General features: G+C 44.2%; 1 protein-coding gene across 1 annotated transcript; it reads right to left on the bottom strand.

The window, feature by feature from the left end:
• On the bottom strand, nucleotides 1–26,450 carry smoc1 (SPARC related modular calcium binding 1; the record flags this gene model as incomplete). The annotated part of the gene is made up of 14 exons (XM_084438958.1): nucleotides 1–68; nucleotides 682–926; nucleotides 1,099–1,204; nucleotides 3,142–3,224; nucleotides 4,600–4,792; nucleotides 8,215–8,295; nucleotides 8,435–8,524; nucleotides 11,080–11,127; nucleotides 11,748–11,798; nucleotides 13,353–13,452; nucleotides 13,799–13,911; nucleotides 15,157–15,240; nucleotides 15,427–15,592; nucleotides 26,346–26,450. 14 exons carry the CDS (start codon nucleotides 26,448–26,450, stop codon nucleotides 1–3), a joined length of 1,533 nt encoding a protein of 510 aa, XP_084295084.1.
• Nucleotides 26,451–27,434: the final 984 nt, after the last annotated feature.

The following is a 27,434-nucleotide window of genomic DNA, read 5'->3' as shown; positions in this document are numbered from 1 at the left end:
TTAGTGTGCCTTACTGAATAGATGTGTGCCTTGCCTTGTCCCAGGAAGGACACTGCTTGTAGAACTACCTGCAGGAGGGAAAAAAACACAAAATGGAGGTTAAGACAGGGATCGATGTGCATCTGTGTGTGCATGTCCTGACTGTTCCCTCTCTGTCAGCTCCTATAAGTCTATCAGACAGATACTAATGGTCTCCACTGAGATCTTTTCCATGCACTGAGCCCAGGCACGGTTTACAGGCATTCTCAGTCGTTCTCAGTGATCTTCATAAGGAAGACTGGTCCAGAACATCGTGTTTAGACTGGCAAAATAAATGTTTGTCTCATTCTATAAAGTGCTCACTTCATTCTGTCCCTTCTTAGCATGGAAATGAAAGATGGCTCTTTAATAAAGGTGTGCTGTTAGATGAAAAAATGGAATAAAACGGCAAATGGCTAAGTGTCCCATTCTGTGCCACAATATCATGTCACACTGGCTTGGCATTTGAAGTAAGATGGAGGAGTGTGTAGCTACATCAATAAGTCCCGACCCAGTCCCAGTCCTCCTCCCTCGTCTCACCCTCCCTCATCCTCCTCTTCGATCACCATACTCCTCCTCCTCCTCCTCCTGCTCACTCCCCCTCCTCCTCAATCCCCCCACCCCCTTCTCTTCCTCCTCCTCCTCCTCCTCCTCCTATCTCACCTTCCTTGCTGACACCCAGACAGCCCTTGAGCTCCAGCAGAGAGATGGCCTTGTCCTTGTTCAGGTCACAGTAGTCGGTGAACTTGCGGGCACATTTCTTGGGTTTGGCTTTCTTCTTCACGTAACGCTTGAAGGGCTTCAGCTCCTTCTTGTTGATGTCGTGGCTGCCATTGTTGTCCAGCTGGGCAAAGTACCAGTGCACCACCCTCTCCTCCAGGGTATGGCTTGGGTCCGGCTCCACAAACCTACACAGGCACAAGCAGACACAGGGACAATGACCCCACACAGACAGGAGGTCAGTTCAGCATAAACACACAGTATGAGCCTGGTTTACTATATCCTGACTGATAAAAATGTACAAAACATTTTGTTAACAGAACAAGATTTATCGGCCTACAGATGCACAGGACTACTTACCTCCCACCACCAGAGGGGGCTGGTGAGTTTATGGCTTGGACCATGTCTGTGGTGAGGGCATCTAACAAGCTTGTAATGAATTCACTTTTCTTACCCTCAGGACAGCCTAACAGAAATAAACACAGAAACATCAGAGTTACCTTTCACCACCAGAGTTGTTAAGATGCAGTTGAGGATAAGTTGCTTTTTCATCTCATCTCATCATCTCTTCCCCCAGATCACCCACCAGGATGTTTAAGAGACATGAAAAAGATGTGCTCAATAAAAACAAGCAAGGCAAAAGTAAAATGTACCCTTTATCTAACCTTTACCTATCAACAGCTGTTTAAACATACAGTCCCAGGTAAATGAGAAAAAAGACAACTATGCAATTACACATTAATTAACTCAAGACATGCATTGTCTCTAAAAAATAACTCATAGTTTGTATGTATGAGTGGATGTTGTTTTGTGGGTTGGTATGGGTATGAGGAGGGAAAAAGGCATAGAAGTATGTGATGATAAGAGGGCTTTTTTGGGCAGTCCAGACCAGTTAAGTTTTATGACATGATGCCGAACACCTTGGGTAGCTCCTTTTAATTGCCCAGATGCATGGTTTTAATAGCAGACTCAACCAGCGCAAATTTTTCCCTGCTAATTGTGTCTCTTAAAGAGGAACTTCAAACACCATAGTACATAGTAAACTAATCTTCTCATTTCACCTTTTTTCTGAATTCAATCTCTCTCCCTCTTTCTCACTTGTTCCCCTTCCCTCCACCCTGTGGCCTCCTGAAGGCCAAATCCTGCCTGCCGCAACAATGAGCAACAAACACCAACATTCCAAACATTCTCTTGTTGGCTGTTTGGCTTAGAATGTTTGGGGAAATAACTGTCACTTCTCCTTTTGTTATGGAAACGGGGGACACTACATCTTAGTTTGTTGGAGTTTGTTGGAAAGTCATAGCACATTGACGTCAAACATACCACAACCCCAACAAACGCTGCATGAGCAAGTTGAATCGGGGGAAAAAATGATTCCAACAAATGCCAACAGACGCCAACAGGCATAGGCACACCAACCCAACAGAACCCAACAACTGTTGGCTGTTTGTGTTTGTTGACGTTTGTTGGCCATTGTTGGGGCTGGGTGAATTGGCCTTTGTTATCTCTCCTGCTCTGTTCTGTTGTTCTTTTCATTCCTGCTCTCCTGACTCAGGGCATTCTGTGGGAGGTGGGGTCCGGTGCCCCCACCAGGTGAATCCAATTAGTCTTTCCTGCAACACGGCCAGCTCAGAGACGCGCTGCCTCAGTGCTTCTTAATCCGAGTGTTAAATTTGGGGCGTTGCAAAGCGCGACCCATTATGTCAAATTCACCCTACCAAGCACACTGTGTAGGAGCACTGACGGCCTCTGAGAAAACCTCCTCTCGTTGAGGTTGTGACACGGAGCTCCAGGTTCGGCTGATATTGGACCTGCAGGAGCTCCAGTTAATTGACTACCCTTTCCAACGTCTTTTCTTCTCCTCAGGCCTTGATGTGACTCTTGATAAAGCTGCATACTTTGTTGTGGTGGTTCAGAACATCCCACTGCAGTACATAAAAGTAACAGCCCCCCCATGATCTCCAACACCCCCACTGGCCCCCTACAGCCTCCGCCGCACCCCCGCAACACTCACACCTACCATAAAACATGCCACACATCTGCTGCACAGTCAGAAGCCATGCTTGACTCTGTAAACTCACCAGATGGGGAATTAAATAAGGGTTACAATGCAACTTTAAATGATGGGGAAACGGAGGGCCAACAAAAATAAGTGAGCAGTAACCAGAGCAGAGGTACATGAACCTGGGTTATGACCTTTGTCTCAGACGCAAGTCTCTGATCTTTCCTCTCAGGGAATACGAGCCCTCGACTAGGGTTGGTTAACACGAACAGCGCTGAAAGAGCACTGAAACGACGACAAGACTTTCATTTCTTCTGTTGTTCAAAGTGACTTCAGTCTTAATTCACTCAAGAGGACTGGTATCTTACGGGACTGTGTGTCGATCTGTTCTGTGGTCTCACCTGTCAGGTCTCTGCCCTGGAAAGGGTCCTCCATGTCTGAAACATGAGAGCGAGCTGCACTGTCACACTCGGGGGTCTGGTACCTGTTACAGAGAGAGAGAGAGAGAGAGAGAGAGAGAGAGAGGGAGAGAGAGAGAGAGAGAGAGAGGGAGAGAGAGAGAGAAAGTGAGAGAGAGGGAGAGAGAGAGAGAGAGAGAGAGAAAGAGAGAGAGATTAGGAGAGGAAAGAGATAATGACTGTTGAGATTGTGTGCAAAAGCGAGAGATTTCAATGAGGCGACTTATCTTGCCAATAGTCTGATAGGCTTACAGTCACAGGTATGGGCTCCACCAATAAGAGTAAAGGTCAATGACACATCCAATGTATACAAGACATAAGGGACATTTGTAACTGTTATAACTGCACCATATCCATACTAGCCTATTATAGTTCATTTATCACAGGTTGTGCAGCAAGGAAAAAGCCCCTACAGCAACCTACTGAAACCTTCCCCTGGAGTGAGAATAATGATGGCGCATCTGAACAAAAACATATCATCTGTTGGCCGCTGCATGTTTACAATCCTTTCCACATTTCCATCTCTTTTGTCTTTATTTTTAGTACATGTATTGAATTGTAAATTTTATGTTCTGAAAACAAATAGTAAAATCCCTTTAAACAACCACAGGAATCAAAACATGAACCATTGGAACCACATTTCATCACGTCTGTTGTTTGGTAGCTATGCTCCTGCCAAATATAACAGAAAACGCTCTCTAAAAATGATCAATCTCATATGATAATGAACATAGGCATAGGAAGGTTAAGACAACAGTAACACGTTTGATGAGCTTCTCATCACTGCTTAAGTCCTCAAGTAGGTTCATTTGTCATTATGTACTGTAGTAGCCTAATGCTGGGCTCACACTACAGTATTTTTGCGCCAATATATCCCCGATTCACCCCTCCTGACAATCGGAGGAGAATGTTTGGCCCAGATTACCTTGTAATGTGAGGGGTTTACATATGCAATCGTAAACCTCCCGAGGGGTCGCCCCGATAATGTTAAACATGTTTGATATTTAGGAAAATCTGGATGATTACAGTACGTCACTACTTTACGAGAGAAACCACAATAGCCAATAGATCACATGAGGTGGTTTGTTGCTCCCTTGGACGCAAAAATCTTAATAATATCTTGTAGTGTGTGATGAGGCATTATTTTCAAATCTTGTAGTGTGTGCATGTTTGAGATTAGAGAGAAGAACATCTGTTAAGATTCTCCTTATGTGAGTGATGCAACCCGATTTCGAAATGGAGTTACGATTTTAAATATCCTGTAGTGTGAGAGGTGCATACAGTAAGGGGTAGCACGTACAATAAAACGTGTGCTTGAGAGCTTCTCCTCATATAGGCAGTCAATAAAGAAAAAAAGAAATACAGGTAATAAGAAAAGTAGCGGGCACACGGCAGCCTCACCGGGTGGAGGTGCCGGGGATGGGTCGCCCCGTGTCCACCAGAACACACCAGCAGTAGCCTGTGGACTGGTGGCACTGGACGGGCTTGTAGAGGCCCCCGGGCCCGCAGTCCGGGATGAAGATGGCCTCGCGGGGGTGCTGGCGTGCCTCCTCCAGGGCACTCTGTCTCTCCTGGTCACAAGAGGGAACTTTCTCTAAAACCATGAGAAACACACTCAATACGCAGACAAAGCGAGAGCAGATATCAAACACCACACACACACATTACCAGACAAAATATGTTTACTGTATCTCACGCAGCCCTCTTGCTCAGGATGACTTGATGCAGAGCAGCGTGGGTAGAGGGTAAGAATCGCCCGACTGAGGTTAATCATACTGTGCCATGGAGAATCACATGGAAACACAGAAACTATGCAGCCCTACAGGACTCCCTAAGGGCCTCTTACCTTTTCCAGTCCAATCAAGTTGTACTAGCTGGAGCCAGAGCCTCCCATTTGTCTGGCTAACAGCAGCCACTCAGCACTAGAGAGATGTTCATTTAACACCTTGTCTCGCCTCGCTCGTATTTATATTCACATCCATTTAGTCCATCGCTCACTCTTAAGGTGCGGGGCCAAGCACAACATGGCCGCATGTAGAAGTTAATCCTGTGTGTGTGGCGCTGAAGTGTGCTTTTACCACCCCGCGATCCGTTCCTCTCTTTCAATCAAGTGTGTTTATGAAGCATTTAGCTACAACAACAGACCCACTCTGTCAGCTATACGGTAGGGCCTCTCTCTCTCTCTCTCTCTCTCTCTCTCTCTCTCTCTCCCCCCTCTCTCCTCTCTCTCTCTCTGTGGCTTCTCTGGGGTCTGTGGAACAAGAACATCCAGAGTCCAGCTGGGGCTCCCATGCCCCCATATTAACGTGACACGTCTCCCATGTCACAGGACACAGACAATAAGAGCTTTAGCTTGTCACCATGTTTCTCTGGGACCTGGATCTTCCTGGTTTCAATGACAAACACAGAGAATGAACCCAGCTCTAATCTGGTTTGTCAGCACGGCTCCTCATGTTGCTCACCGTAATCCTGTTATGTCTATTAAGATTTCATGTCTGCAGGGGGGAATAACTGTTTTTTTCTGTGGGGGGGGGGGGGGGGGGGGGCATAAAACATGAGGTGCAGGGGCTGATTGACTGACCTGACTAAACCAAATATATGATCTACAACCTTGCTCTTTGAAACAAAATACAAGTGTTTTCTTTTTTGTCGTCCCTGTACCATTCATAGTGATGGAGCTGACAGTGTTGGCAGCCAAACGCAGGGCCTGGGGCCTTGTACAGTATAGTATGTGGGACCTGAGATGGGGGCGGTGGGGGTGGTGTGGGGGGGGCGGGCTTTCCTGAGCACGGCTGCCATCGTGGGGCCGAGCGTATCCGCCATGCACCCCCCAACCATTTGTTTCCACAGACTGAGGCTCCTGCTCAAGTGTTCTCAGCACGGTGTGGCTCTCGCCAAGGTTCCCTCACATCCAAATTATTTAGCACTGTTTATTATACAGAGGGCATACTGGCGCCAGGCACCGTGATTCCCAAAAGAAAATTGTTTTTTATACATATAAATGGAAAAGGGCTGGACATTGACTCTTCAATCTCTCAGTTTGTGTGTGTATGTGAAACTTTATCTACTTCCGTCTTATCCTCATTTCTGCTCTTTTTTTTCACTTGCTTCATCGACTGCCAGTGCTTCGAATGATGAGAAATTCAAGGCCTTTGTAAACAGATCAATATGATGTTTTTGAAGTTATGAAGTTTTCTGTACACCGTCCACCGAGTCAAATTCCTTGTATGTGAAAATGTACTCAGCAAATAAACTGAATCCTGATTCTGATTTAGCAAAATTCAAAGTGGAGCAGAAAATGGCACTGTACAAGTTCACTCTCTTACTCATCATTCTCTGTGTTATAACAACCCTGATAATCACCAGAAGGCGTGTCATGCTTTGTGAAGAGATGTGTTTCCCTGTGCTTCCAAACAGGTCCTTCGGCCTTCATGTTCCCAGGCCATGGAAAAGCTCCAGACTGGTCTCTCTTAAGAGGCTGCTGTAAACACAATGTCCTCCCTTCTCTCTCTCTTCCTCCCTCTCTCTTTTTCTGAGACACTTAACCAACCCCCCCATTTTCTCCAATGGCTTTCAGCTGTGGGGTAATCACTGCAATCTTGTCTGTATGCAATCTGTGCAGTAGAAGTTGTGGAAATGCAAATGATAGAGGAAAGGGCATATAGAATGTGGGAGGGGGGGGGGCATACTTCTTTTAAAACTCCATGTGCTTAGATTACATAATCATGTTCAGTCCCTTTAACACAGCGGTTTGGTTTTGTGGACAGAGGGAGAAGCAGTGGGTTAAAGTATTTCTCCGGCCCCGCATTATAAATGATCTCCATGACGGACCATTTTCTTCGTCTCTTGCCACATTTGAGCAACAGTATATCAAAGTCAGGCGCGGAGCTTCTGCATGAAACATCAACTTTACAATGTGCTTAAGCAAACATGCTTTACTAACACAATCTCCATACATCTCTATAGCTAAATCACAATGACTCTATCCCCAGAGACAGGCTGCCAATAAGTGAATAGCACACTTTATGCACACAAGATGGGGGGGGGGTCTGCTTTGTGAGCGCAGAGAGATTCTGATCAGGAGAGGCTCTGAATAATGTTTCCCTGTAGCAACTGTGAGCCTCGCACAGGTCCAATTTCACCTACTCAGTACCTTAGCAGCATCACAGATGGTCCCGCAATGCTAAAAGCTACCAAGCACACTGGACCCACTGCCAAGCCCCCCCCCCCTCGCCCTCCATCCAACACACACACGCAGAGTGCTCCTGCCTGCATCAGAAGTGACGACATCTACCCTCTCTCTCATGTCCCCTGTCCTCTGAGGACATCAGATGCTAATGAGAAACAGGAAACCAGTGTTTCCATAGACGTTTCGAGGAGCTGTCACAGTGAATATCTGTCCACAGAATACAGTCCTCCCTGTTTCCTTCACCACAAATGCCCCTTGTGAAACATCCACCATCAGGATCCCCTACTCGCTCCTGCTTCTCTGCCATTCCCCTCGCAATATCATGACACCCTTTCCACGCTACTCTGCACATAGATACCTATCACACTCACATGCACACACACACACGCACGCACACATGCAAACAATATCGACCCCCACCAAACTCCCTTTCTGATTCTGTGGTAAAGCGTGAAACCGACGCAGCTCCATGCCGAGCTGACTGGGCATGTCTGGAGGGTACGGTGCTCTACTGCACACGCTGGGGGGATAATTGAAAAGGAGACACAGAAAACTAAACAAATTACACAGAAGGGAGGACATTACGAAACCTAAGCCCAGCAGGGCAGGCTGTCCTCACCCTCCCTGAGTTCTGTATGTTTTATATTCAGTCTTCAACTGGTGGAAACTAAAATATTGTGCAACCAGTTGTGGTCAAACACAATTGAAATATTTCTGCAGTATACACATCTTTACTGTCATACAGCCACAGTATGATAAAATACAAAATTAAACAGTAACTGGAGCTAGAAATGAGAGGCTTTAGTGTGAGTGTTGGCCCGTCTCACCTGGCCTTCTGGTGCTGGAGCTATTCTGCTTTGGGTCCTTGTAGACCAGCTGTTTGATCCACAGGGTCGGGGCTGTGATCTCTGCAAAGGAAAGAACAGAACATGAATGGCTGACCCTGGAGCGGCGATTCCATGGGGATTACAAAAGAAAAATACTGCCATATCTGATAGGGAGAGTGCATTTCACTACAGCACATTGTGCAGTGGGGCCTGGGCTTACCATCCCCGTCAGGAAGGACGTGGCTCTCCATGGTAGGTGTGGGCCTGGAGCCGTCATCTGGGTTGAGAGTGAGAAAGAAACGGAAGGAGACTGCCATTATTGAGGTTTATACTATCTACTCTCCAGAATTGTTGAATGGTTGGGATTTGCACATGGCCCGGCCAAGAGCACAGACAAGAGAGCAGGGACAGAGGAGCTAGGGAGAGAGATAGAGGTAGGTAGATAGAAGGAAGGAGAGATAGAGGTAGGTAGATAGCAAGGTTATTATAGTTAACGAAAACTAACTAAAAAACGAAAACTAGGTGTGAAAAAACATTTTAGTTAACTGAAATAAAAAATAAAAAATAGAGTTTACAAAAAAATGATAACTAACTAAAACTGTATTGTGTGTTTACAAAACTAACTAAAATAAACTAAAATTATTGAGAAAATGTCTTTAGTTTTAGTCTTTTTCATTTCATACATAAGCCTAGTATTTTGGGTGGATATGAAATCTATCCTCCATTTTTTTTTGCTGTGCCCCTGCGCAGAAGTAACCTGACGTGCACCAGATGGTTTGTTTCACACGGAGTGAAATAATGTGAGCTCACAAGATCAGGATGGTCTCACGAGGCTAGTGCAGAAGAAAAAAAAACTAAAACTAATACTGAAACTAATAAAAACTAAACTAAAACGAAGCATTTTCCAAAAATAAAAACTAAACTAAACTAGCAAACCTGCAACTAATCAAAACTAAACTGAAATTGAAAACAAAAAGTTAAAACGATATAAAAATAAAAACGAATGAAAAAAGCAAAACTATTATAACCTTGGTAGATAGAAGGAAGGAGAGATAGAGGTAGGTAGATAGAAGGAAGGAGAGATAGAGGTAGGTAGATAGAAGGAAGGAGAGATAGAGGTAGGTAGATAGACGGAAGGAGAGATAGAGGTAGGTAGATAGAAGGAAGGAGAGACAGAGGTAGGTAGATAGACGGAAGGAGAGATAGAGGTAGGTAGATAGACGGAAGGAGAGATAGAGTCATACATGCGGAGGAAGGCCTCCCACATATCTCGCTGGCGCACATCTTTAACTCATTCCCTCTCTCGCTCTCACACGCTTCCACATACCAACACGAACAACATGGCACACATTCCGCTCACACTATCTCTCTCTCTTTCTCTTTCTCTTTTTCTCTCTCTCTCTCTCTTTCTCTTTCTCTCTCTCTCTTTCTCTCTCTCTCTCTCGCAAACACACAGCGCCACACGTGTGTAGACCCCCATCCCTTCCCCATACTGTGAGGCCATAGCAGGTGGAGAATACCTCCACAGCACCTGCCCTCACACACACACACACACACACACACACACACACACACACCGCCTTCTGTGCTGGTACAGTCAGCTAGGAAGGCCAAGAACGGCCCACCCACAACTGCAAGAAAAACATGGTATGTGTCGGGTGTGTGTGTGTGTGTGTGGGTGGGTGGGTGATCACTGTAATGGGAGAAAAAAAAAGTATGTTGTCCACACTGACCTCCAGGATGTCTTGGGGCTGTAATACTGAGCATTTGAGGAGTAGATAAGATTAGTAGATCTGGAGGAAGTTGTTTTTAAGTGGATCTGTGGACCGCCCCAGTCCTACACCTCGTTGCGTGCCATGCAGTCTATACAGTAGCAGCCTAGCATACTTACCCAGGTGTAGTAGGCACTACACACTGCCCTATCTCCACTGCCATCCTGCCAATCACAAACCCGCGAGAGCCCTGGGTGAGGGGAGGGGCCTCACTCGCACCATAAGTCAAGTGGTACTCGTTTCTTAAATGCCATGTAAAATATTATTTTTGGGAATGTCATTTACTGTAGCAGGGTGAGATAATTGCCTGTTGTACGCATAGATCAGAGTGTTGGTAGACAAACTGGGCTCTAGTCAGAACCTGGCAACCCTGCACTAAAGTTACACGTCTGCCTTATACAAAGACCAAGGCAGAGGGGCTACATTTCAGTTCTTTGGAATGCAACCCTGGAGCTAGCAAACAACAACAACAACAACAACAACAACAACCACAGGGCTTTCAAACAGTCAACTCCAGAGAGGCTCCCCTTCTCCTTTAGGAGTGGATAATGTATATATTTGAGGGCTGGTATTTCACTGAGGGGACAGGGATGGGGGCAGGCCCAAGGGGGTCAGCAGTAGTGTGGTCCTGGGGTCAGATGGGTGACTTCAAGCCTTTGATTTGAGCAGACAGAGGTGAGGCATCTCGTATAAACAGTGGAGAGGGCTACCAGCTACAGTATACAGTTGATTGTAACACACATACAGTATATACATTAATGGAAAATGCATGTGTCATTATTCATAGTTCCAGAAAGCCTGGCAAACATTCAGAGAAATCTTGTGTCACATTCAGTGCAGCACTGCTGAAGAGAACCACAGCTATATGGAAGTCCTGAGCAGCATGTTCAAATAGGATACACTATAGAAGTATATATCATGTGATGGAATACATGAAACAAATGATTGTGTTTTTGCTGCAGTATTGTCTTTCAAAAGTTTTAAATATTAAATTAAATATTCATTAAATAATGAATCTGGCTGAAACAAATAGCCAGGTCAAAATATATTTCACACAAGCAAACACACATACACACAGCGGATCTCAACTCACCTTTTCTACCGGAGCTAGGAGGTCCAGGCGGTTTATCAGTTACTGACCCTTCAAAGAGAAAGCACAGCATTTACACAACTACTCTACAGCAAGGACAGACTTCAGACTCCAGACAACATAGAGGAGGGGACAGACAGGGAAACAGATAGACCCACTCCTACACACACACACACACACACACACACACACACATACACACTGAACACTTCAGGAATATTTCCTCTTTACCTAGAGAGAGCTTTCGAGAGACAGAGAGAGAGAGAGAGAGAGAGAGAGAGAGAGAGAGGCACAAAAATCTACACTGGAAATAATGATAATTGAAATAATGACCAACCTGAACATGAATGTTCTTAAATAATTTATGAAAAACCTGTTCTTTCTTTTTGAATTTGAATCTCACGTTGAAAAACCCCCACATTGTTTCCATAATTAATTTACTAGTTCAATGGATATTATAATTATAATATTAACTATCAGGCGAAATCATTGCCTTCGACTGTTTATTCAGACATGTAACACTGAGTACCATTCTTAAGTTTGGTGCATGCAGATAGTCAAGTTGGCATGCTTGAGTTCTGAGGGAATTCACAAAATTATACAGACAAACCAATTAGAATAGGAGGGGAAAGAAAATTTTGTACGAAGGCAATCGGAATGAAATTTACTACCTGACAATCCACTTGTCCCAGCATGAGTTCCCATAAATTCACGGAAGTTCCCTGCAAATGTATGCGAAGATGATTGATTTGGGTCACAGCGAACAGGGGGGCATGAGATCATGAAGAGCTGGTTGTGGTTGGTAGCGAGTAGAGAGGGAAGGAGGGGTTAATGCAGGCAGCAGGATTGTATTCAGCAGAGTGTTTGACTTGGGCAGGAGCTCACCGGAGCGCATTTCTACTGCTTGAGCACCTGCACCTCTTTCTATGGCCAATTCACACTGACCCAACAATGAGCAACAAACACCAACATTCCAAACATTCTCTTGTCGGCTGTTGGGTTTAGAATATTTGGGGAAATAACTGCACTTTTCCAATTTGTTATTGAAATGAGGAACACTGCACCATAGTTAGAAAATCACTGGTCAAACATCCCACAACCCCAACAAATGCCGATTGAGCAAGCTGGATTGCGGAAAAACTGTTTCCAATGAACTCCAAAAGGCACAGCTCACCAACCCAGCAGAACCCAGCAACTGTTGGCTGTTTGTTTGTTGATGTTTGTTGGTCATTGTTGGGGCAGTGTGAATTAGCCTTTATAGATCATCAGCTCAGAAGTATAAACAGTACTGGTGATCAGTGGCACCTAGTTCAGTCCAAGTCGAACACTGGCTGAACCAGATGCTAAATGCTCATTATGAGGTGAGACAGCAGGCTACCCTCAAGTAGCCTACCCGTATATCTATGTCTGTCAGAGACCGTCAGGGTTCAGACACATACACACAGAGGGAACAGAAAAAAATGCCTTTGCAAAAAACACTAATGAAAATATTGGATCTTATGCAGGAAAGGGGCCAGGTAGAAATTGTGTATCAATAGATATACATTTACATGTAGTTATGCTTTCTCAAATAGCAGATCAGTTGTTCTTGGCCGTGAATGGACATCTATTTTCCATTTCCAATTGTGAGCCTCATTGATATTGAGTGAAGGAATGGAAGCGGAGGGGGTCACACAGGTGATAGGTGAATCAGCCATAGAGGGAAGGTGGGCGGGGGGGGGGTCCACGGAGGCCACACAGGTGATAGGTGAATCAGTCATAGAGGGAAGGTGGGTGGGGGGGGGTCGCCTTAGCAGCCAGACCTAGGGCATGTGGCCACTTTCTCCTCATAAATTTGGACCATATGCTCCGTTGGCTCTGGGCTCCAGACCTGGCACAGGCCCAGTGTATTATCTTCAGTGGGAAAATGATGGTCATTATCATAAAGTGTTCCCATCCAGTTTCAGGCCATCCTCTCTCCTCGGCCCTCTAGGTTAGAGGCAGGGGGCAGGTTGCCTCAGAGTCAGAGAAGGAGGGACCGCTGACTGACTGATCACTATCCCTCTCTGCCTGACCTCACACCAGCTGTAGCGCGTGTACGGCGTATCGCACATCTGCCGTTCGCGATGGCCACTTTATGAACACAGCATTAGACCCCTTTACAACAGTCACAATGTCACTTGAAAGAGATCTCTGTCTCAAAGAGGCTGCCTGCATAAATGAACCCCCAAAAACAACAAAACATACAGTAGTCACTCCTAGCCTAACCGTGTCCACCACAGCCTCTGTCACGGTACCTGAACACACAGGCGTCCTGTTGTGCACCGAGGAGCCACTCACAGGCTTGCCGTCAGCCGTGACGCACCAGCAGTAGCCCGTCAGGGTGTGGCACTGCACCTGTGTGGAGAGAAACAGAGCCAGAAGGGTCAGGCACCCAGGGTCAAAATAACCACACACAGGTAGGCAAAACCAAATGTTAGGAGCAGGGTGTAGAACGAAGATGTGCGCATCGTGCAGCTTACACTCAGGCTCACTTCAACGTCCTCAGGGAGGCAATTTGTGTCGCAACATACTGGGAGATACTACTGGATATGTGAATGACACATTTATTAAAAACAAAAAAACGCAACTAAGAACAGGTCCACAACAAATGCAGCATTAGTAAAAGGCAATGGCAGTGGTTATTTGTCATTTGAAAGGGACTGTAGACAACAACAACAAAAACTGGTGCTCTCAGACGGACCTGGGCGAACGTTCCATCCTCATTGCATTCTGGGATAAAGATGGAGTCCTGTGGTCTCTTGGCCTGCTCCAGAGCCTGGCCCCTCTCCAACCGACATTTAGACTGGCCGACATCTGCAACACATGAGCAAGACATCAGCCCTTACTCCCCCAGGCCTACACACACACACACACACACACACACACACACACACACACACACACACAAACACACACACACACACACACACTGCCCACCTGGGCTCACAACACTCTTATACAGTATGTTAATGAAGTTATGCATGAACCGCATAGACTGAAATTGCCACGTTGGCTACACAGTCTATTTTTCTCAAAACACATCTCCAGACAAAAACCAAGTCCCAGGTATTACACAGTGGTTACTGTGCAATCAATCACAACACTTTCACCTTACCCAAGCAGTCTCAGTTAACACTACACATCTGACCATTCCTCTTCCTCACACCAGCTGGGCAGATGCTTCCGGGCTGAGAAAACATGAACCACCTGCTGACCCTCAGTGATAGATGGGATACCATATGTGGCGAAGGGACCCAGTAGGTAGACTAAGGTCATTTCTGAGCACGAACGCTAACACGGACAGAGCTGAGACAGACAGACAGACAGACAGACAGACAGACAGACAGACAGACAGACAGACAGACAGCGTCGTCCCCCCTGAGTTGGAGTCCTGACAGTGCAGCGAGCAGTGACATCACCAGGCAGGAGAGACACAGACTTGGCCAAGTGGTTACAGTCATAGTCATGACAACAACTAAAACAGAAACAATAGCAACTGTCTACAATTACATTATTTAAAGAATGAATATCTACTGTTTTTTTTCCTAAACAGATCACATGAGTGGTTGATGTGGGATCGATGCCCAGTACCCCTGGCCTCTGCACCTCTGAATGTATATCTTTATTTGTTACGACTCTCGGGTGGTGAAATACAGACCCCATAAAGAAGAACACGAAGCAGTTAGGGGGGTGTTGCGGGGGGGACGGGCAGGCTGTAAAGGAGAGAAATATGCATGTTCCAACCTTGACTCTAGGCCTATCAATCTCTCTGGTGTTGTGGAGTGGCTGGCATCCAGAGGCAAGGGAAGTGTGTAATCCTGGTCTGTAAATACTTACACGCCTACCAAGGGGCGGAAAACGAAAGACACCCTGCTCGTTCAGCTGCGCCGCCCCCTCCAGGCCAAGGGGGGTGGGGGTGGCGGGGGGAATGCGATCAACTGACGCGTGCCAACAATAAGAAAATAGAGCCTCCGCTCACGCCCACCTGTTGCCACACCGTAGTTTTAGCTGCTGGACGTGACGTGTGTGCGGTTCTGGTTCAGGGCTACTGGGACGTACCTTTCAGATCCAGGTCCTTCCCTTCGGAGGCGGACGTAGGTGCGGGAACAACTGGCGGCTGGTCGATCCTCACCCAGTTCTTACCTGCAGCAAAAGACCATCCACAAACAGCCCTGCTCACTGAGCTGGAGGCCTCTCACATATTCCCTCTCACTGTCTAGAGGGGCCGTGTGTGGTCATACAGTACTGTGGGGAGGGGTGGACCCGTTGTGTGTGCGTGTGTGTGTGTGCATGTATGCACGTGCATGTGGAGGGTGGTTTGTTTCGCACCTCGGCACCGTCCCCGGTGTGCTGACGTCAGAGTGGGGTCTTTGCAGCGCGCCCTCTGCAGGTCACAGATGCTATCATAGTTCCGCCCGTCGGTGCCGCACACCGGCTTGCCCTGCGTCCGAGGGCAGACGATCCCACAGTGGCTCTCCCTGTCCCCAATCAGCCACTGCAGGGAAAAATATCACGGCAATTCAATACAGTGGTAAAAATAGCATTGGAATACAATTGGCCCATGTTACTGTAGCTAACACTTGATAGTCACACAATGCGTCGTTTCCAAAGCAAGCTTGGCTGCTGCCCACAAATAGGCTTTCAACACAGGTTGGACAACTATCTACTGTCTCTATCTAGTCAGTCCACATCTTTGGCAGAATACAGGCTGAAACTTCATCAAGCTTCACTGCTGCCAAAACCTACTCTGTGCAAGGAGAGAGCCCTCTTTCCTCTCTGGTTTATAGGAACACTCTGCCTGGAATAGCCTCCAGTTGACAGTTATAATGACCCTTGGCTTCTCACTACCTTCCCATATATAAAGACCCAGGGATCTCCGAGGGAGAGAGACCCTAATAGAGTGAGGCAAAGAGGGAAGAAACAGAAGAGGAGGCAGCTCTGCGCGGTTTGAGGACCATTCCTCCAGGGTAAACAAGGTCTGCAGGCTACAGCAGAGGAGAGGCAGGGTCTTTAGATGTGGGTAGGGGTCCAGCTGATAGTAGACCACAGGACCACAGGTAGTTGGCCTGGCGGAGATCTCAGAGCAGGGAGACGGGTTGTGTGTGTGTGGGAGGGAGGGGGGGGGTATGGAAGGAGAGAGGAGGTGGAAAATAAGAGCCAGCTAGAAACAGTTTCCATCCCTCTCCAGCCAACTCCTATCAGCTAATCTGAGGCCTTTCTTGAAATGACCCACATAGCCAACAATACATAATGCATACACACAGACACAGACGAACACACGCACATGCACATACATACACACACACACATATACAAACACACACACACACACAAACACACGCAAACACAAACCAGCATTTGAAACCAGCATCTCCTCACACATGCTCAACCAATCTAATTCAATATACACTCATATTTTGTACAACAATACCAAAATGTTGTTTAGTGACTGATTCACAGTCTGAACATAAAAAAACAATCAGACAGACTTATACAAAATCTAGTGGGTGACAACGGCAAACCAATGATGAGTACAGTTGAATCATCAAGGATTAAAACCTTTACCGTTGAGCAGGATTGCTGCCTCTGCAACTCCAGTGACTGTCTATCTGTACAGTATGTCTGTAAACCTGACTATATTTTAATTTCAACCTAAAACATGCAAATAGTCATGAGCTTCACTGCTCTTTAAATCATCATGCATTTTCCTCTAGCATTATCTCTTTCTCTCATTCTCTCTCTCACACACACACACACACACACACACACACACACACTCTCTCTCTTTCTGAACTTATGACAACAGTCAATAACATTGTACTTCCCATATCTCCACCCCTAGTGTACAGCATATTCCAGGACGTTTCCCTGACATGACTCAGTGATCACACACATGCTGATAGTTTGAGAGTTCCCTTCCCTCATCTTGTTCCTCTCACTAAGACAAAGCCTGGCTGTGAGAAGAACTCCCTGCCTGCATCTGCTCCCAGGAACTGCTCAGGTTGTTTATGGGTCAGGAAAATCATTTGTGACACACACACAACTGATAACTCAAAGTGGATGACGTAGACATAGATATCTAGCCATATTTATGTCTATATCTATCAATCAATCAATCAATCAAAGCTTTATTTATATAGCGCATTTCATACCCAGAGGCAACACAATGCGCTTTACAGAGAACAAGGGAGGTGGGCAGACATCCCACCCCTACAACCCCTATATCTAGCCCAAGATGGGTCGGTTGAAATTAGGTCTACAGTGTTGGTCTATAATACAGGTTCATGCCATACAAATGAGACCTTGGTCTCAATTGATTTTCCCCTGGATAAATAAATGTAAAATAAATCAAATGTAAAAAATATATTATAAATGCAATATATATTATATATTATCCATTGTTCATTAGCTCTACAGATTCCATAGTGCTATAGATGGTCATCTGCAGTGAACTCCCATACAGTAGGAGGATTGAGCATCATTCATGTTGACAGGCAGTAGAGGGGAATTTTAAAGATCTTGGTTTAGGAGATAGGCATAAATGGTTCAAAGGTGAAAATTGAAAATCATCTAGAAATGAAGACAAATTGAACAAAACAGTGTCAATCAAAGTGCTGCGGTTGCTTAATTGGATCCCCGGTCTGTATTGGTCAATAAATGGTGCCTTTGTTATTTCACCGACACCTGGCATCTGCCAGCGCTGACAGCTAAACCAGCTTCCACATTACACTCCACCAGCTCACAGCCTCTCAACCAGCTGTGTGTGTGTGGGGGGGGGCAGAATGACGTTTGGAGAAATGCCAAGTGACACCACATTAAAGTCAGGGTACTAACAATGATTTTAATGACACAATAAAAAGGATGACGTTGTCCAGTCTTAAAGAAACATCCAGAAGAGATTCCTCAGTGCAACTTGGCGATGAGGACCAAGAGTGGAGCTCTCAGTCGAGAGTAAAACTGAGTCATGATGTATTTTTTTTACGAGGGGCTGCAGACAGAGAGGGGAAAGCATTATGCATGAATGATTTAACTCTCCATTTGCGCGTCTTTCTATTGCGTTGATGGAGACAATATAAACAAAAGTAACATTAAACAGAGAAGGGGGCTTTGTTTTGATGTGAGTCGAAAAATGCATTAGATGAAGCGGCACCGTCTAAAGATGCACCATAAAATCCGCATCCAAAACAAGCCGTTTCTAAAAGAGGGTTTAAAAGTCTCAGGAGACTCCCCCAGGGTGACTCAGGGCCTCCTCAGACTGGGCCTGGGAGTCCAGCCACAGACAGGGGGGCCGCATCCTCTGACTCTGCTGACCTCAATGGATCAGTGATAACAAACACATCAGCCATATTCCAGGTCATATAGTTACACAACCATACAAGGACAGTTTATTTGTAGAACTGTTGAACTTCTAAGTGTGAGTAATACTCACCATCTCAGAACATTAACAGTAACAACAGTCCTCTCTGTTTCAATCCCACCCACAGACTCCACTAGCTAACAGTTCAGTGAAAAATCCCCGTCAGAATATCCAATGGCAGCTTTCTAATCCTCTTTGACACATTCTCTGGGTTTTATCAGAGACACTTCCGCAGGCTGAAACAGATATCTTCACACAAAACAACAGGTCTCCTGGAACAACAGATTCCTAAACACAGATTACACTTGACTGGGATCCACCAGGATCCTCTGAACCAGCCCTCTCCAGTAGAAGACATGGGGGGGTCTGCGGTGGGTGCAGCTTGTCTGTCACTAAAGTGATGGTAGTGATTGATTGATCAGATGATATCAGCAGACCCTCCATGGAGAGACATATCTCCTGAGGGAGAACAGCCCATCCTGTCAGACTCACAAAGAGGAGGGATGGATCCCAGCACTCACCTGAACACAGACAAGCAAGCTATCACGGTAACCACACCGCAGAAAACGACAAGTGAAAGATAATCCTAATAGGATTAGATCAACTGAGAAACACATCACAGCTACTATGTCAAAGGAAAAAAATGGAGTTGCTGCCAACTGGGACCTGAGAACTCTTTACTCCCTGTTGATCATAATACTAACCTTTTTTATTTAACATTAACAACTTGGGCATCGAAGGTTTACAAAGCAGCCCAGTGCCAAATACAGCGTACAGTACCAACGAATGCTCCCCTGCCTGAGTCTACAGTATGAACCCACCTTCATGACGGTACTGAGGCCTTTACCAGCCTTAAACAGGATGAACCTACAGTAGGCCGACGTCTTCAGCTGACCAGAAGCTGATCAAACCCTTTAGAAATATGATATAGGCCTACAGGATGCTTTTCGACACCCTCTTACAGTTTTGAAAAAGAGTTACTTTGTGATTAATAGCAGTGTATGATATTTCAAAAGAATTTCCACTTCCACAATTTATGAAAAACAGAAAATCACTTGGGGTTCAAACTTGACTAGTTTCCCCTGGCTGATCACAAAAGGCTGATTGAAAATGTGGGTTTGGGACAGGGCCACTGACGTCTCTACTGGGAGATGGTGAATATACAGATCCTGACCTCTGCCAGGCATGGAGACACATTCTCCCTCTTCAGTCAGAAGCACCAGTAGAAGCACTCAAGCTCCCCCACCACTCATAAAACAACAAAAGTGAAATAGAGCCCCGTTGTGCAACCATTACAGTATTACTGAAATGGTATTTTTACCGTCACTGGCAGAGAGTTACAACCGATACAGCTGAACAATAACAAGGAAGAAACAACCCAGTGAGAGAACAATCAACTTTATAACCTTAAGACGTTGAGCACAGAAACAGAGAGCCATGCTGAACTTAATAAAGGTAATAAATAAACAAAACCACATAAGAACATTTGGTTATAATAGGTGTTCTAAAGCTATAAAATTGAACTTTCCAAATTGATTTTATACATGTTGGATAGAGTTCATTTATTTGGACAGTTTTTCTCCTAAAACTCACCCATAAAACCCTACGCAATATGTGAAATCATTTACAGTATATTATTCACCTATGATATGGTCATTTCTTCCTGTCTCAGTATGAGCTTTAATTGGCTTGCATGTGTACTATGCCTGGTGTGTTTTTAAATTCATGTTTTGGTGCCAGATACCTTTGTTGCCAGCGGGGATAAGATTGATCAAACGATTGGGGGGATGAAAGTGTATGCTTCCGGTACTACAGTAACTGAGCAGTTGGGGTTCCATATGGTCTTGGAGAGTATGACTTCAACATCACGTACTAAACTGAAGAAGCCAGATAATTATCATAACCAAACCTTCTACTCTTTTGTGATGGCATCATTTCCCAGTTACTGCCTATCATTTCCGGGACACCTTCACTTGGCTGACTCACTGCACATTTCAATGTTGCTGCATACACAGATGTGGATCCCCTGTTGGCTGGGCTTTACATGGATGAGAGGATGTTGGAGGAAGGGAGGCAGGGAGAGAGAGAGAGAGAGAGAGAGAGAGAAGCTACATGTGCCAGCCCTGCTCTAACGTGTGAGAGAGTCATTACTGCTTTGGGGTAGAACAACAACAAACAACAACACACCACACAAACACACAGCCATACAATACATCCTAGCATGATTAATGAGCAGGATATGCTGGTCTCCCTAACTAGCCAAGCAACGGCTACAAAAAATAATGAATAGAACACAACAATTACACTAAATCAAACATAAGGTAACCCTTTTTTCTCATGGAGACTAAAGAAGGGAGTCCAGCACTGCCAGGAGTAATTGTGTACAGTATGTGGGTTTTAACAGGCCAATTTAATCACTTTTGTCCAACAATTAACATTGTAGTCTTAAGGAAATCTATAAAGTGAATGCCATCTCTCATATTGTTTCAATTAACACACTTTACCTAATGCTGTTATAAAAAAGTGAGAAAAATAAAAAGGAATGTATAAAAAGCTAAACCCCTCACCCCTCAAATCCTTTTAAAATGCTAATTAGGTTTTGTCTTAAAAAGAAACCTGTAATTTAATTTTTTCAGAGTACCTCTAAAATAGGGTTCCAGCATGTTGCGAACAGGCAAGCGCAAAAGGCGTTGGACAAGCTTTCGCACAGAAGGTGCGAAGTGTGTGTGCCACTCACAGCAGGAGGTGGGGCTGGAGCTCAGCTCATAACAGTCAGCATGTAGCCCAGACTCAGCACCACGCACAGCAGCAGTACCTGAATGACGGTGTGACCTCCCTTTAATGTGCTTCCTAGTCAAATGTGTGTGGAGTAGATGGAATCAAATATGGAATAAAAGTGACTCTTCACAAAGGATTCACTTGTGATCCACTTACACCTATTGGACTTTAAACTTGGCATGACAAAACTTAATATAAGCTTTTATTTTCAATAACTGTCATTTCTTAACAGCATTGTTACCGCATGTAATTGTATTATTTTTTTGTGGCAGTTACAGCCTGGCGCCACATGCAGAATTGGAATGTTAGGTGTGACCACATATCTTTCTCACAAACCTACTGATGATCACTTCTTCCTGAGATTATGTATCAAGTGTTTTCTTAACAAAAGATGAATGAAAAGGATATAGAAGAAAGGAAATAAATACTTCCTTATTTTGTTGAAGGAATAATGAAAAAATCCTGTACGGAAGTGGGTGTAAATCTGATTATCGACATTCTTTGTTTGTCACTAATGCCCCATTTTGGCTACAGAACAGTCAGTGGTCTCTCCCATTCTCAGAATGTGTCTCCCACATTCTGAGTCCACACCACCCTCCCACTTCTCAGCTATGGAGCAGCCCACAGGAATCAAAGGAAATAACATGATTAAATATGTGACGGAGCCAAGTTGATCTACTTAGCTTGGAAATTGAAGTATTTCGACTATTCTTCCAGTGTAACAGATTATGGTAACAAATACATTTCCAAAAGACCTTTCAAAAAGGAGACCTTTTAATATTTTATGTAATTTTGTCTCTGGCCCTGACCTAATCAAAATAAACAGAGCATTCGGAAAGTATGAGAAAAACTGTATAAAATGTGCAAGTAGATCTAGAGCCAGAAACATTTGGACAAATGTTGTGTATGATCGGCTCGATGATTACATAAATGGTAAGAGCATCCCATGAACCATGACTATCATGTGGATCTGCTGTAGGGAAATAATGGCTGAGTGCAGGACCCTGCTGATTGTCTGATCCATGTGTGGATGGCTGAGGCCTGAAATAAGAGCATTTGAGTCTGACTGTGTTTCATTACCATGATTAGAAAGACCTGAAATTGAGCATGAAATACATTTGTTGATTGTACTGCCATCAGAAAAGAATCAACATATGTATGCAATTTCATTGGCCAGTAGTGAAGTCACCCTGACACGCCCTTCCTCTGTGTCCTGTGGGATATGGGGTAACTTGAGGTGATTGAGAACCCAGATATAGATAGATAGATAGATAGATAGATAGATAGATAGATAGATAGATAGATAGATAGATAGATAGATAGATAGATAGATAGATAGATAGATAGATAGATAGATAGATAGATAGATAGATAGATAGATAGAAATAAAGATAGAGAGCGAGAGAGAGAGAAAGAAGAGACAGAGAGAAAGTGAGAGAGAGAGAGAGGGAGAGAGAGAGAGAGAGAGAGAGGGAGAGAAACTGTCTGTCTGTCTGTACGTATGCTGTACTATCCCGGTAAGTGCATAAAGTGGTGCATCCTCACTTTCCCAACAATATTATTGCAGTCTAGACAAGTATTTGTCTAGAGCTAACCTGTTTCACTTACTTAGTCTACAATAGAGTTGTGCTACATTTGAACAGCTGTCTCAATGAGACCAGCAATTCCTATTTGACAAACATGAGATTCACAGCACATGGAAGGCATGGTTAGGATTCTTAAACAGCTCATTGAATTCATTGAATTAAATGTCACTGTTACCAAATATCAAAATGATGATAATTATCAGTAAATCATTAGTTCAGACTAAAATATTGGAATACACGTTTCTCTCTCTCTCTCTCTCTCTCTCTCTCTCTCTCTCTCTCTCTCTCTCTCTCTCTCACCTCTCTCTCTCTTTATTTATTTTTCATCCTTCAGCTCATCCTTGTCCAGCTCCATTCTTCTGCCCACCATACCATTCTAAAGACTGCCATTGAATATATACATACACGCACTAACACACACACACACACACACACACACACCTGCTCTGTAGGTGTGCCCTACCTCACTAAAAGGTTTGGGGAGAAGCAGAAGTCTGGACTGTTGTTCTCAGAGAGTATGTGGTTTGACGAGGTGCTTGGACCAGCTGTTTGTGTTCTTTTAATGAGTCTAGTCTTCCCTGATGCTTTCCCAAACCTCCAATGATAACTTCTCACTTGACAACTATCCGATGTTAGTAGTCTGTATACTGTGTATGGAGTTTGCTTGTTTATTACCCATGGGTATCAACTTAATAACATGTCCAGATTATGGTCTCCACTTGAACTTTCATAGTTGTTTTACTTTGTAAGACACTGGGTTGTGCCAACACGTTTACATCAGTCTTCAAATGTTTGCTATCTTCCCTTTACCCTGCCGAACACATTGGCGTCAGGCAGACTCCAGGTCTATGTTTGTCTGATTGTGAAAATAAATAAATATTGTAAATGTGAAAGTCAGCTGGTGTCTCACTAGCTCAGACAGAACCAATTTGCGGAGAGAGACATACAATTTTGACCTTTTATTAAGTTTTGTATCAATTACGTAAAGAGAAATCCTCCTTTCATTCAAAATGGGGTAGAAAAGGACAGTTGACAGAACAGCTGTAATATTTCATCTTGTGAAAACATCAAAGATCTATCAGTTTTAACAAGGCAAGACAAGGGAGGTAAGTGTTTGTTTGTTTGCCTGTGGGGGATAAGTGATACCAAACTAGATGCAGTGATTGAGTTTATACGCTCTGGCCAAAACTCCACACAGGGGGAGGTGAAGCAGTTGTTGAGCATTCTGGGCTTTTTTTTTTTTATTCCAATACTTGACTTAAGTGAATCACCATGATACTGTAGTTCATGTCTGATAGCATCTGTCATTATTGTGTCTTCTTCCTATAAGGATTGATTACTATTTAGCCTGACAATTTCTCTTTAAATAAAAAAGTTAAATATTATGTTGAAAATAGAGCATTCCAAGATTGTAAAAGTTGGCATGAAGAAATCATTTCTTGCAGAGATGAAAACACATTCACTCATTCACTGATATACGCTTCCCCCAACCCTCTCTAAACCATTCACGGACCACCTGTGTGCGCGTTTGTATGTGTGGTAAGATAAGTTGCGTGTGTGTGTGTGCGCGTGTGTGTGTAATAAGATATAAGTAAGATTGTGCTGCCTCTGGTTGTTGATGTGACCCTTGTCCTGTGTATGGTCTACATCACTAGCATTCACGGGTGATGAGGAAAGTGGGGTTTATGCAGATATTGCATCACTGAGCCTCTTGAGGCATTGGGAGAGGAATGGTGCTGTGTGGCGTTCGCTTGAGACTTTCCCCACTGTATCAGCGCGGAAAGTGGGGGTGTGAATTCTGGGATTACGGCAGCTGTGAGCAATGTTAAAAGTATCTGTGGTGAGAGTGGGGGTGTGCAGCACACTGTGTAGCCATGTTGTTCGCCGCGTGTGTGGGGTATGCTCAGAAAGGCTTGGTGGGGGCTGGGAGGTGGGGGAGTTTTAATATGGGGATAAGGAGGGATAAATGTGTTTCTATGTACAGACGGTGAAAGACATGGAGCTGATGAGCTGATGATAAACTGACCAAACACCAGGCAAAAGAAAATCACTAAAGAGCTTTTTGATTCTTTGTAAAAGCAGTCTGTGCTGTGCACCTATACTTTAGGTATTGCATGACAAAATGAAATAGTTTCAGAGTGTGAGAGGATAACAGATCCATCCCTCCATCATATGATAAATAAAACACATTTATTTGGCCTATGAGTCATCCTCTTTCTGACCACAAATATTAAAGACCATCTGGAATCTGAATAACCTCTCCTTCTACTGTGCATGGTCATTCTAATTTTTTCCTCTCTGACTGGACAGTGGGTCTGGACGGAAGCTGCTTTCTCTTTGGTTAAAAATGGGCACGAAAGGACTGAGGGGATTAAAGAGTGAGAGAGAGAGAGAGAGAGAGAGAGAGAGAGAGAGAGAGAGAGAGAGAGAAAGAGAGAGAGAGAGAGAGAGGGGGGGGATAGAGAGGGGGGGAGAGAGAGAGAGAGAGAGAGAGGGAGAGAGAGGAAGAGATGAAGAGACAAATTGTCCCTTAAGCGTGAATCTGAACTGTGAAAGAGCGGGGAGACGCACAGAACTCATTACTGACTCAGATACAGACAGTACCATGATACCATTATACACTGCACCTTGTGAAAGCTTAGACATCAAGAGAGAGTCAAACTCAAGAAAAACATTTTAAAAGACAGATTGAAGCTGGATAATACCACAAGCAAGAGTGTTTTGGCTCCTGTGAAAAATATAATATATAATGGACGAATATAGGTGCTACGTAAATAAAGTATCCAAATAATTTAGCTCCAGCTAAATAACAAGACAATTAGGCTACTGTACTGTAATTACTACCAGTACGTGGAAATAGCAATACAATATATTTGGCTAATATTCATATTTAGTCTCAGACCCCCTTTATTCTTGTAGTAGGCCTAGTAGCCGGTGAGCCCAAATGCAACTCTGATGGAGCCTAAACATTTCCTACTGAGCCTAAGTTACTACACTATGTCTCCATCCATCATTATGTCGTCTCCTCTATTTATATACCTCTCTACCTTCCCAGACACCCGAACTACCCTGCTGACCCAACCAGTTTATAATAAGGACAATAGAATTCGACAAGGACAGCGCAGCAACATACACCTGTGCGAACTGTACTAAATCAATACTGGTGTAACACCGGCAGGATTTGAGGTTGATGGCGCAAATGTTCATGTAGAGCCTATTGAAATAGCCTACAGTAATGGCAAATAATGTAGGCCTACATGGAGTAATTTAGATTGTATATTATATAGACATAATACTGTTGTCTTCGAAACCTTCGGGGTTGCCTACAAAATAACCTATTGAAGAATAGTATCATAATAATAATTGGCGGTGTTGCAACACGTGCATAATAGACCTATGTGTCAACATCAGAATTATATAATGTCCGTTACAGATGCATATAAGATCATTTTATGCGCTTTATCCGACTGGTTAGCCTACAGCATAGAGCCCTCCAAATCTAACGCAGGTAGGCAGTTTAAACTTACCCGTGGACCAGTCGTTTTCTGTGCGCAGATCTGAGGCAGATGGCATAGCAACAGAAGTACAAAAAAGTGAGAAAAAGTAAAAATGACGAAACTTCGTAATAACATAATTGACAGTCGCGGTCACTGAAAAAGATGCGGGAAAAGTTTTTTTGTCCGTCAGCTGGACTGATGCGCAAAAGCAACCAAAGTTCCAAATGGTAACAACTTCCAAAATGTCCCTTTTCCTTTGTGAATTTCTTAGAGAAACCACAATAATGTATCTTCACATAGTGCCATCAGGGGTCTGAGTTCTCATGAACTGACAGTCACCATAGTGACAGATTTTATACACTGTGTGAGCCTGCTGACCATTAGGCTACCACAGGCTGAGTACCACTGCATCCATTGGAACTTGATTTAAAAGCAGGGGGTGGGAGAGTAGCATTGATTGACGCCACAAAGATCCAATGATACTGAGAGTAGGGAATTAGCCCCACCCCCTTAATAGGCATTATGCAAAGTGCTTAAATTAATGATTGTGGCCCCCATTCTCATTAAGGGGCACCATTAGTGTAACTCAAGAAAAGCAGATGGCTCTGTGTTCCTTATACAGTACCATGGATATATAGCCAATTCAAAAATATAACTTTTAGCATACATCTCTGAGCCTACATCACTAACAGCCTACTGACTTTTGTTTATTTCTCTTTTATTGTGTTTATTATTTTATTTATTATTGATTATATATGTAAACTCTTCACTGTCATTGAGGGAAACCCCAGTGCTTTACGAGTTAAAATAAAGTTGTTGTTTTTTTTTAGATATTTTGGGGGCATTTCCGCTTTATTATATAGGGCAGTGTCGATTGACAGGAAGGTAGACAACAGAGTGGGGAGGACATGCAGCACATGGCCCAGGGCAGATTCCAACCAGGGCCACTGCGATAAGGACTAGCCTTTACATGGTATGTACCTTAACCTGATGAGCCACCAGGACAGCCAAGAGTTAAAATAAAAGTTTGAAATTAAATTAAACATGTCAGCCTATGTCCTCATAAGAAATAAAGGTGAAAATCTGAGCTCAAATCAGAGTCTCTCAGTCCTATTCAAA

The sequence above is a fragment of the Borostomias antarcticus genome (genome assembly GCF_949987555.1).
Source record: "Borostomias antarcticus genome assembly, chromosome: 5".
NCBI lineage: Eukaryota > Metazoa > Chordata > Actinopteri > Stomiiformes > Stomiidae > Borostomias > Borostomias antarcticus.
This window is presented reverse-complemented; position numbering and strand designations above follow the sequence as displayed.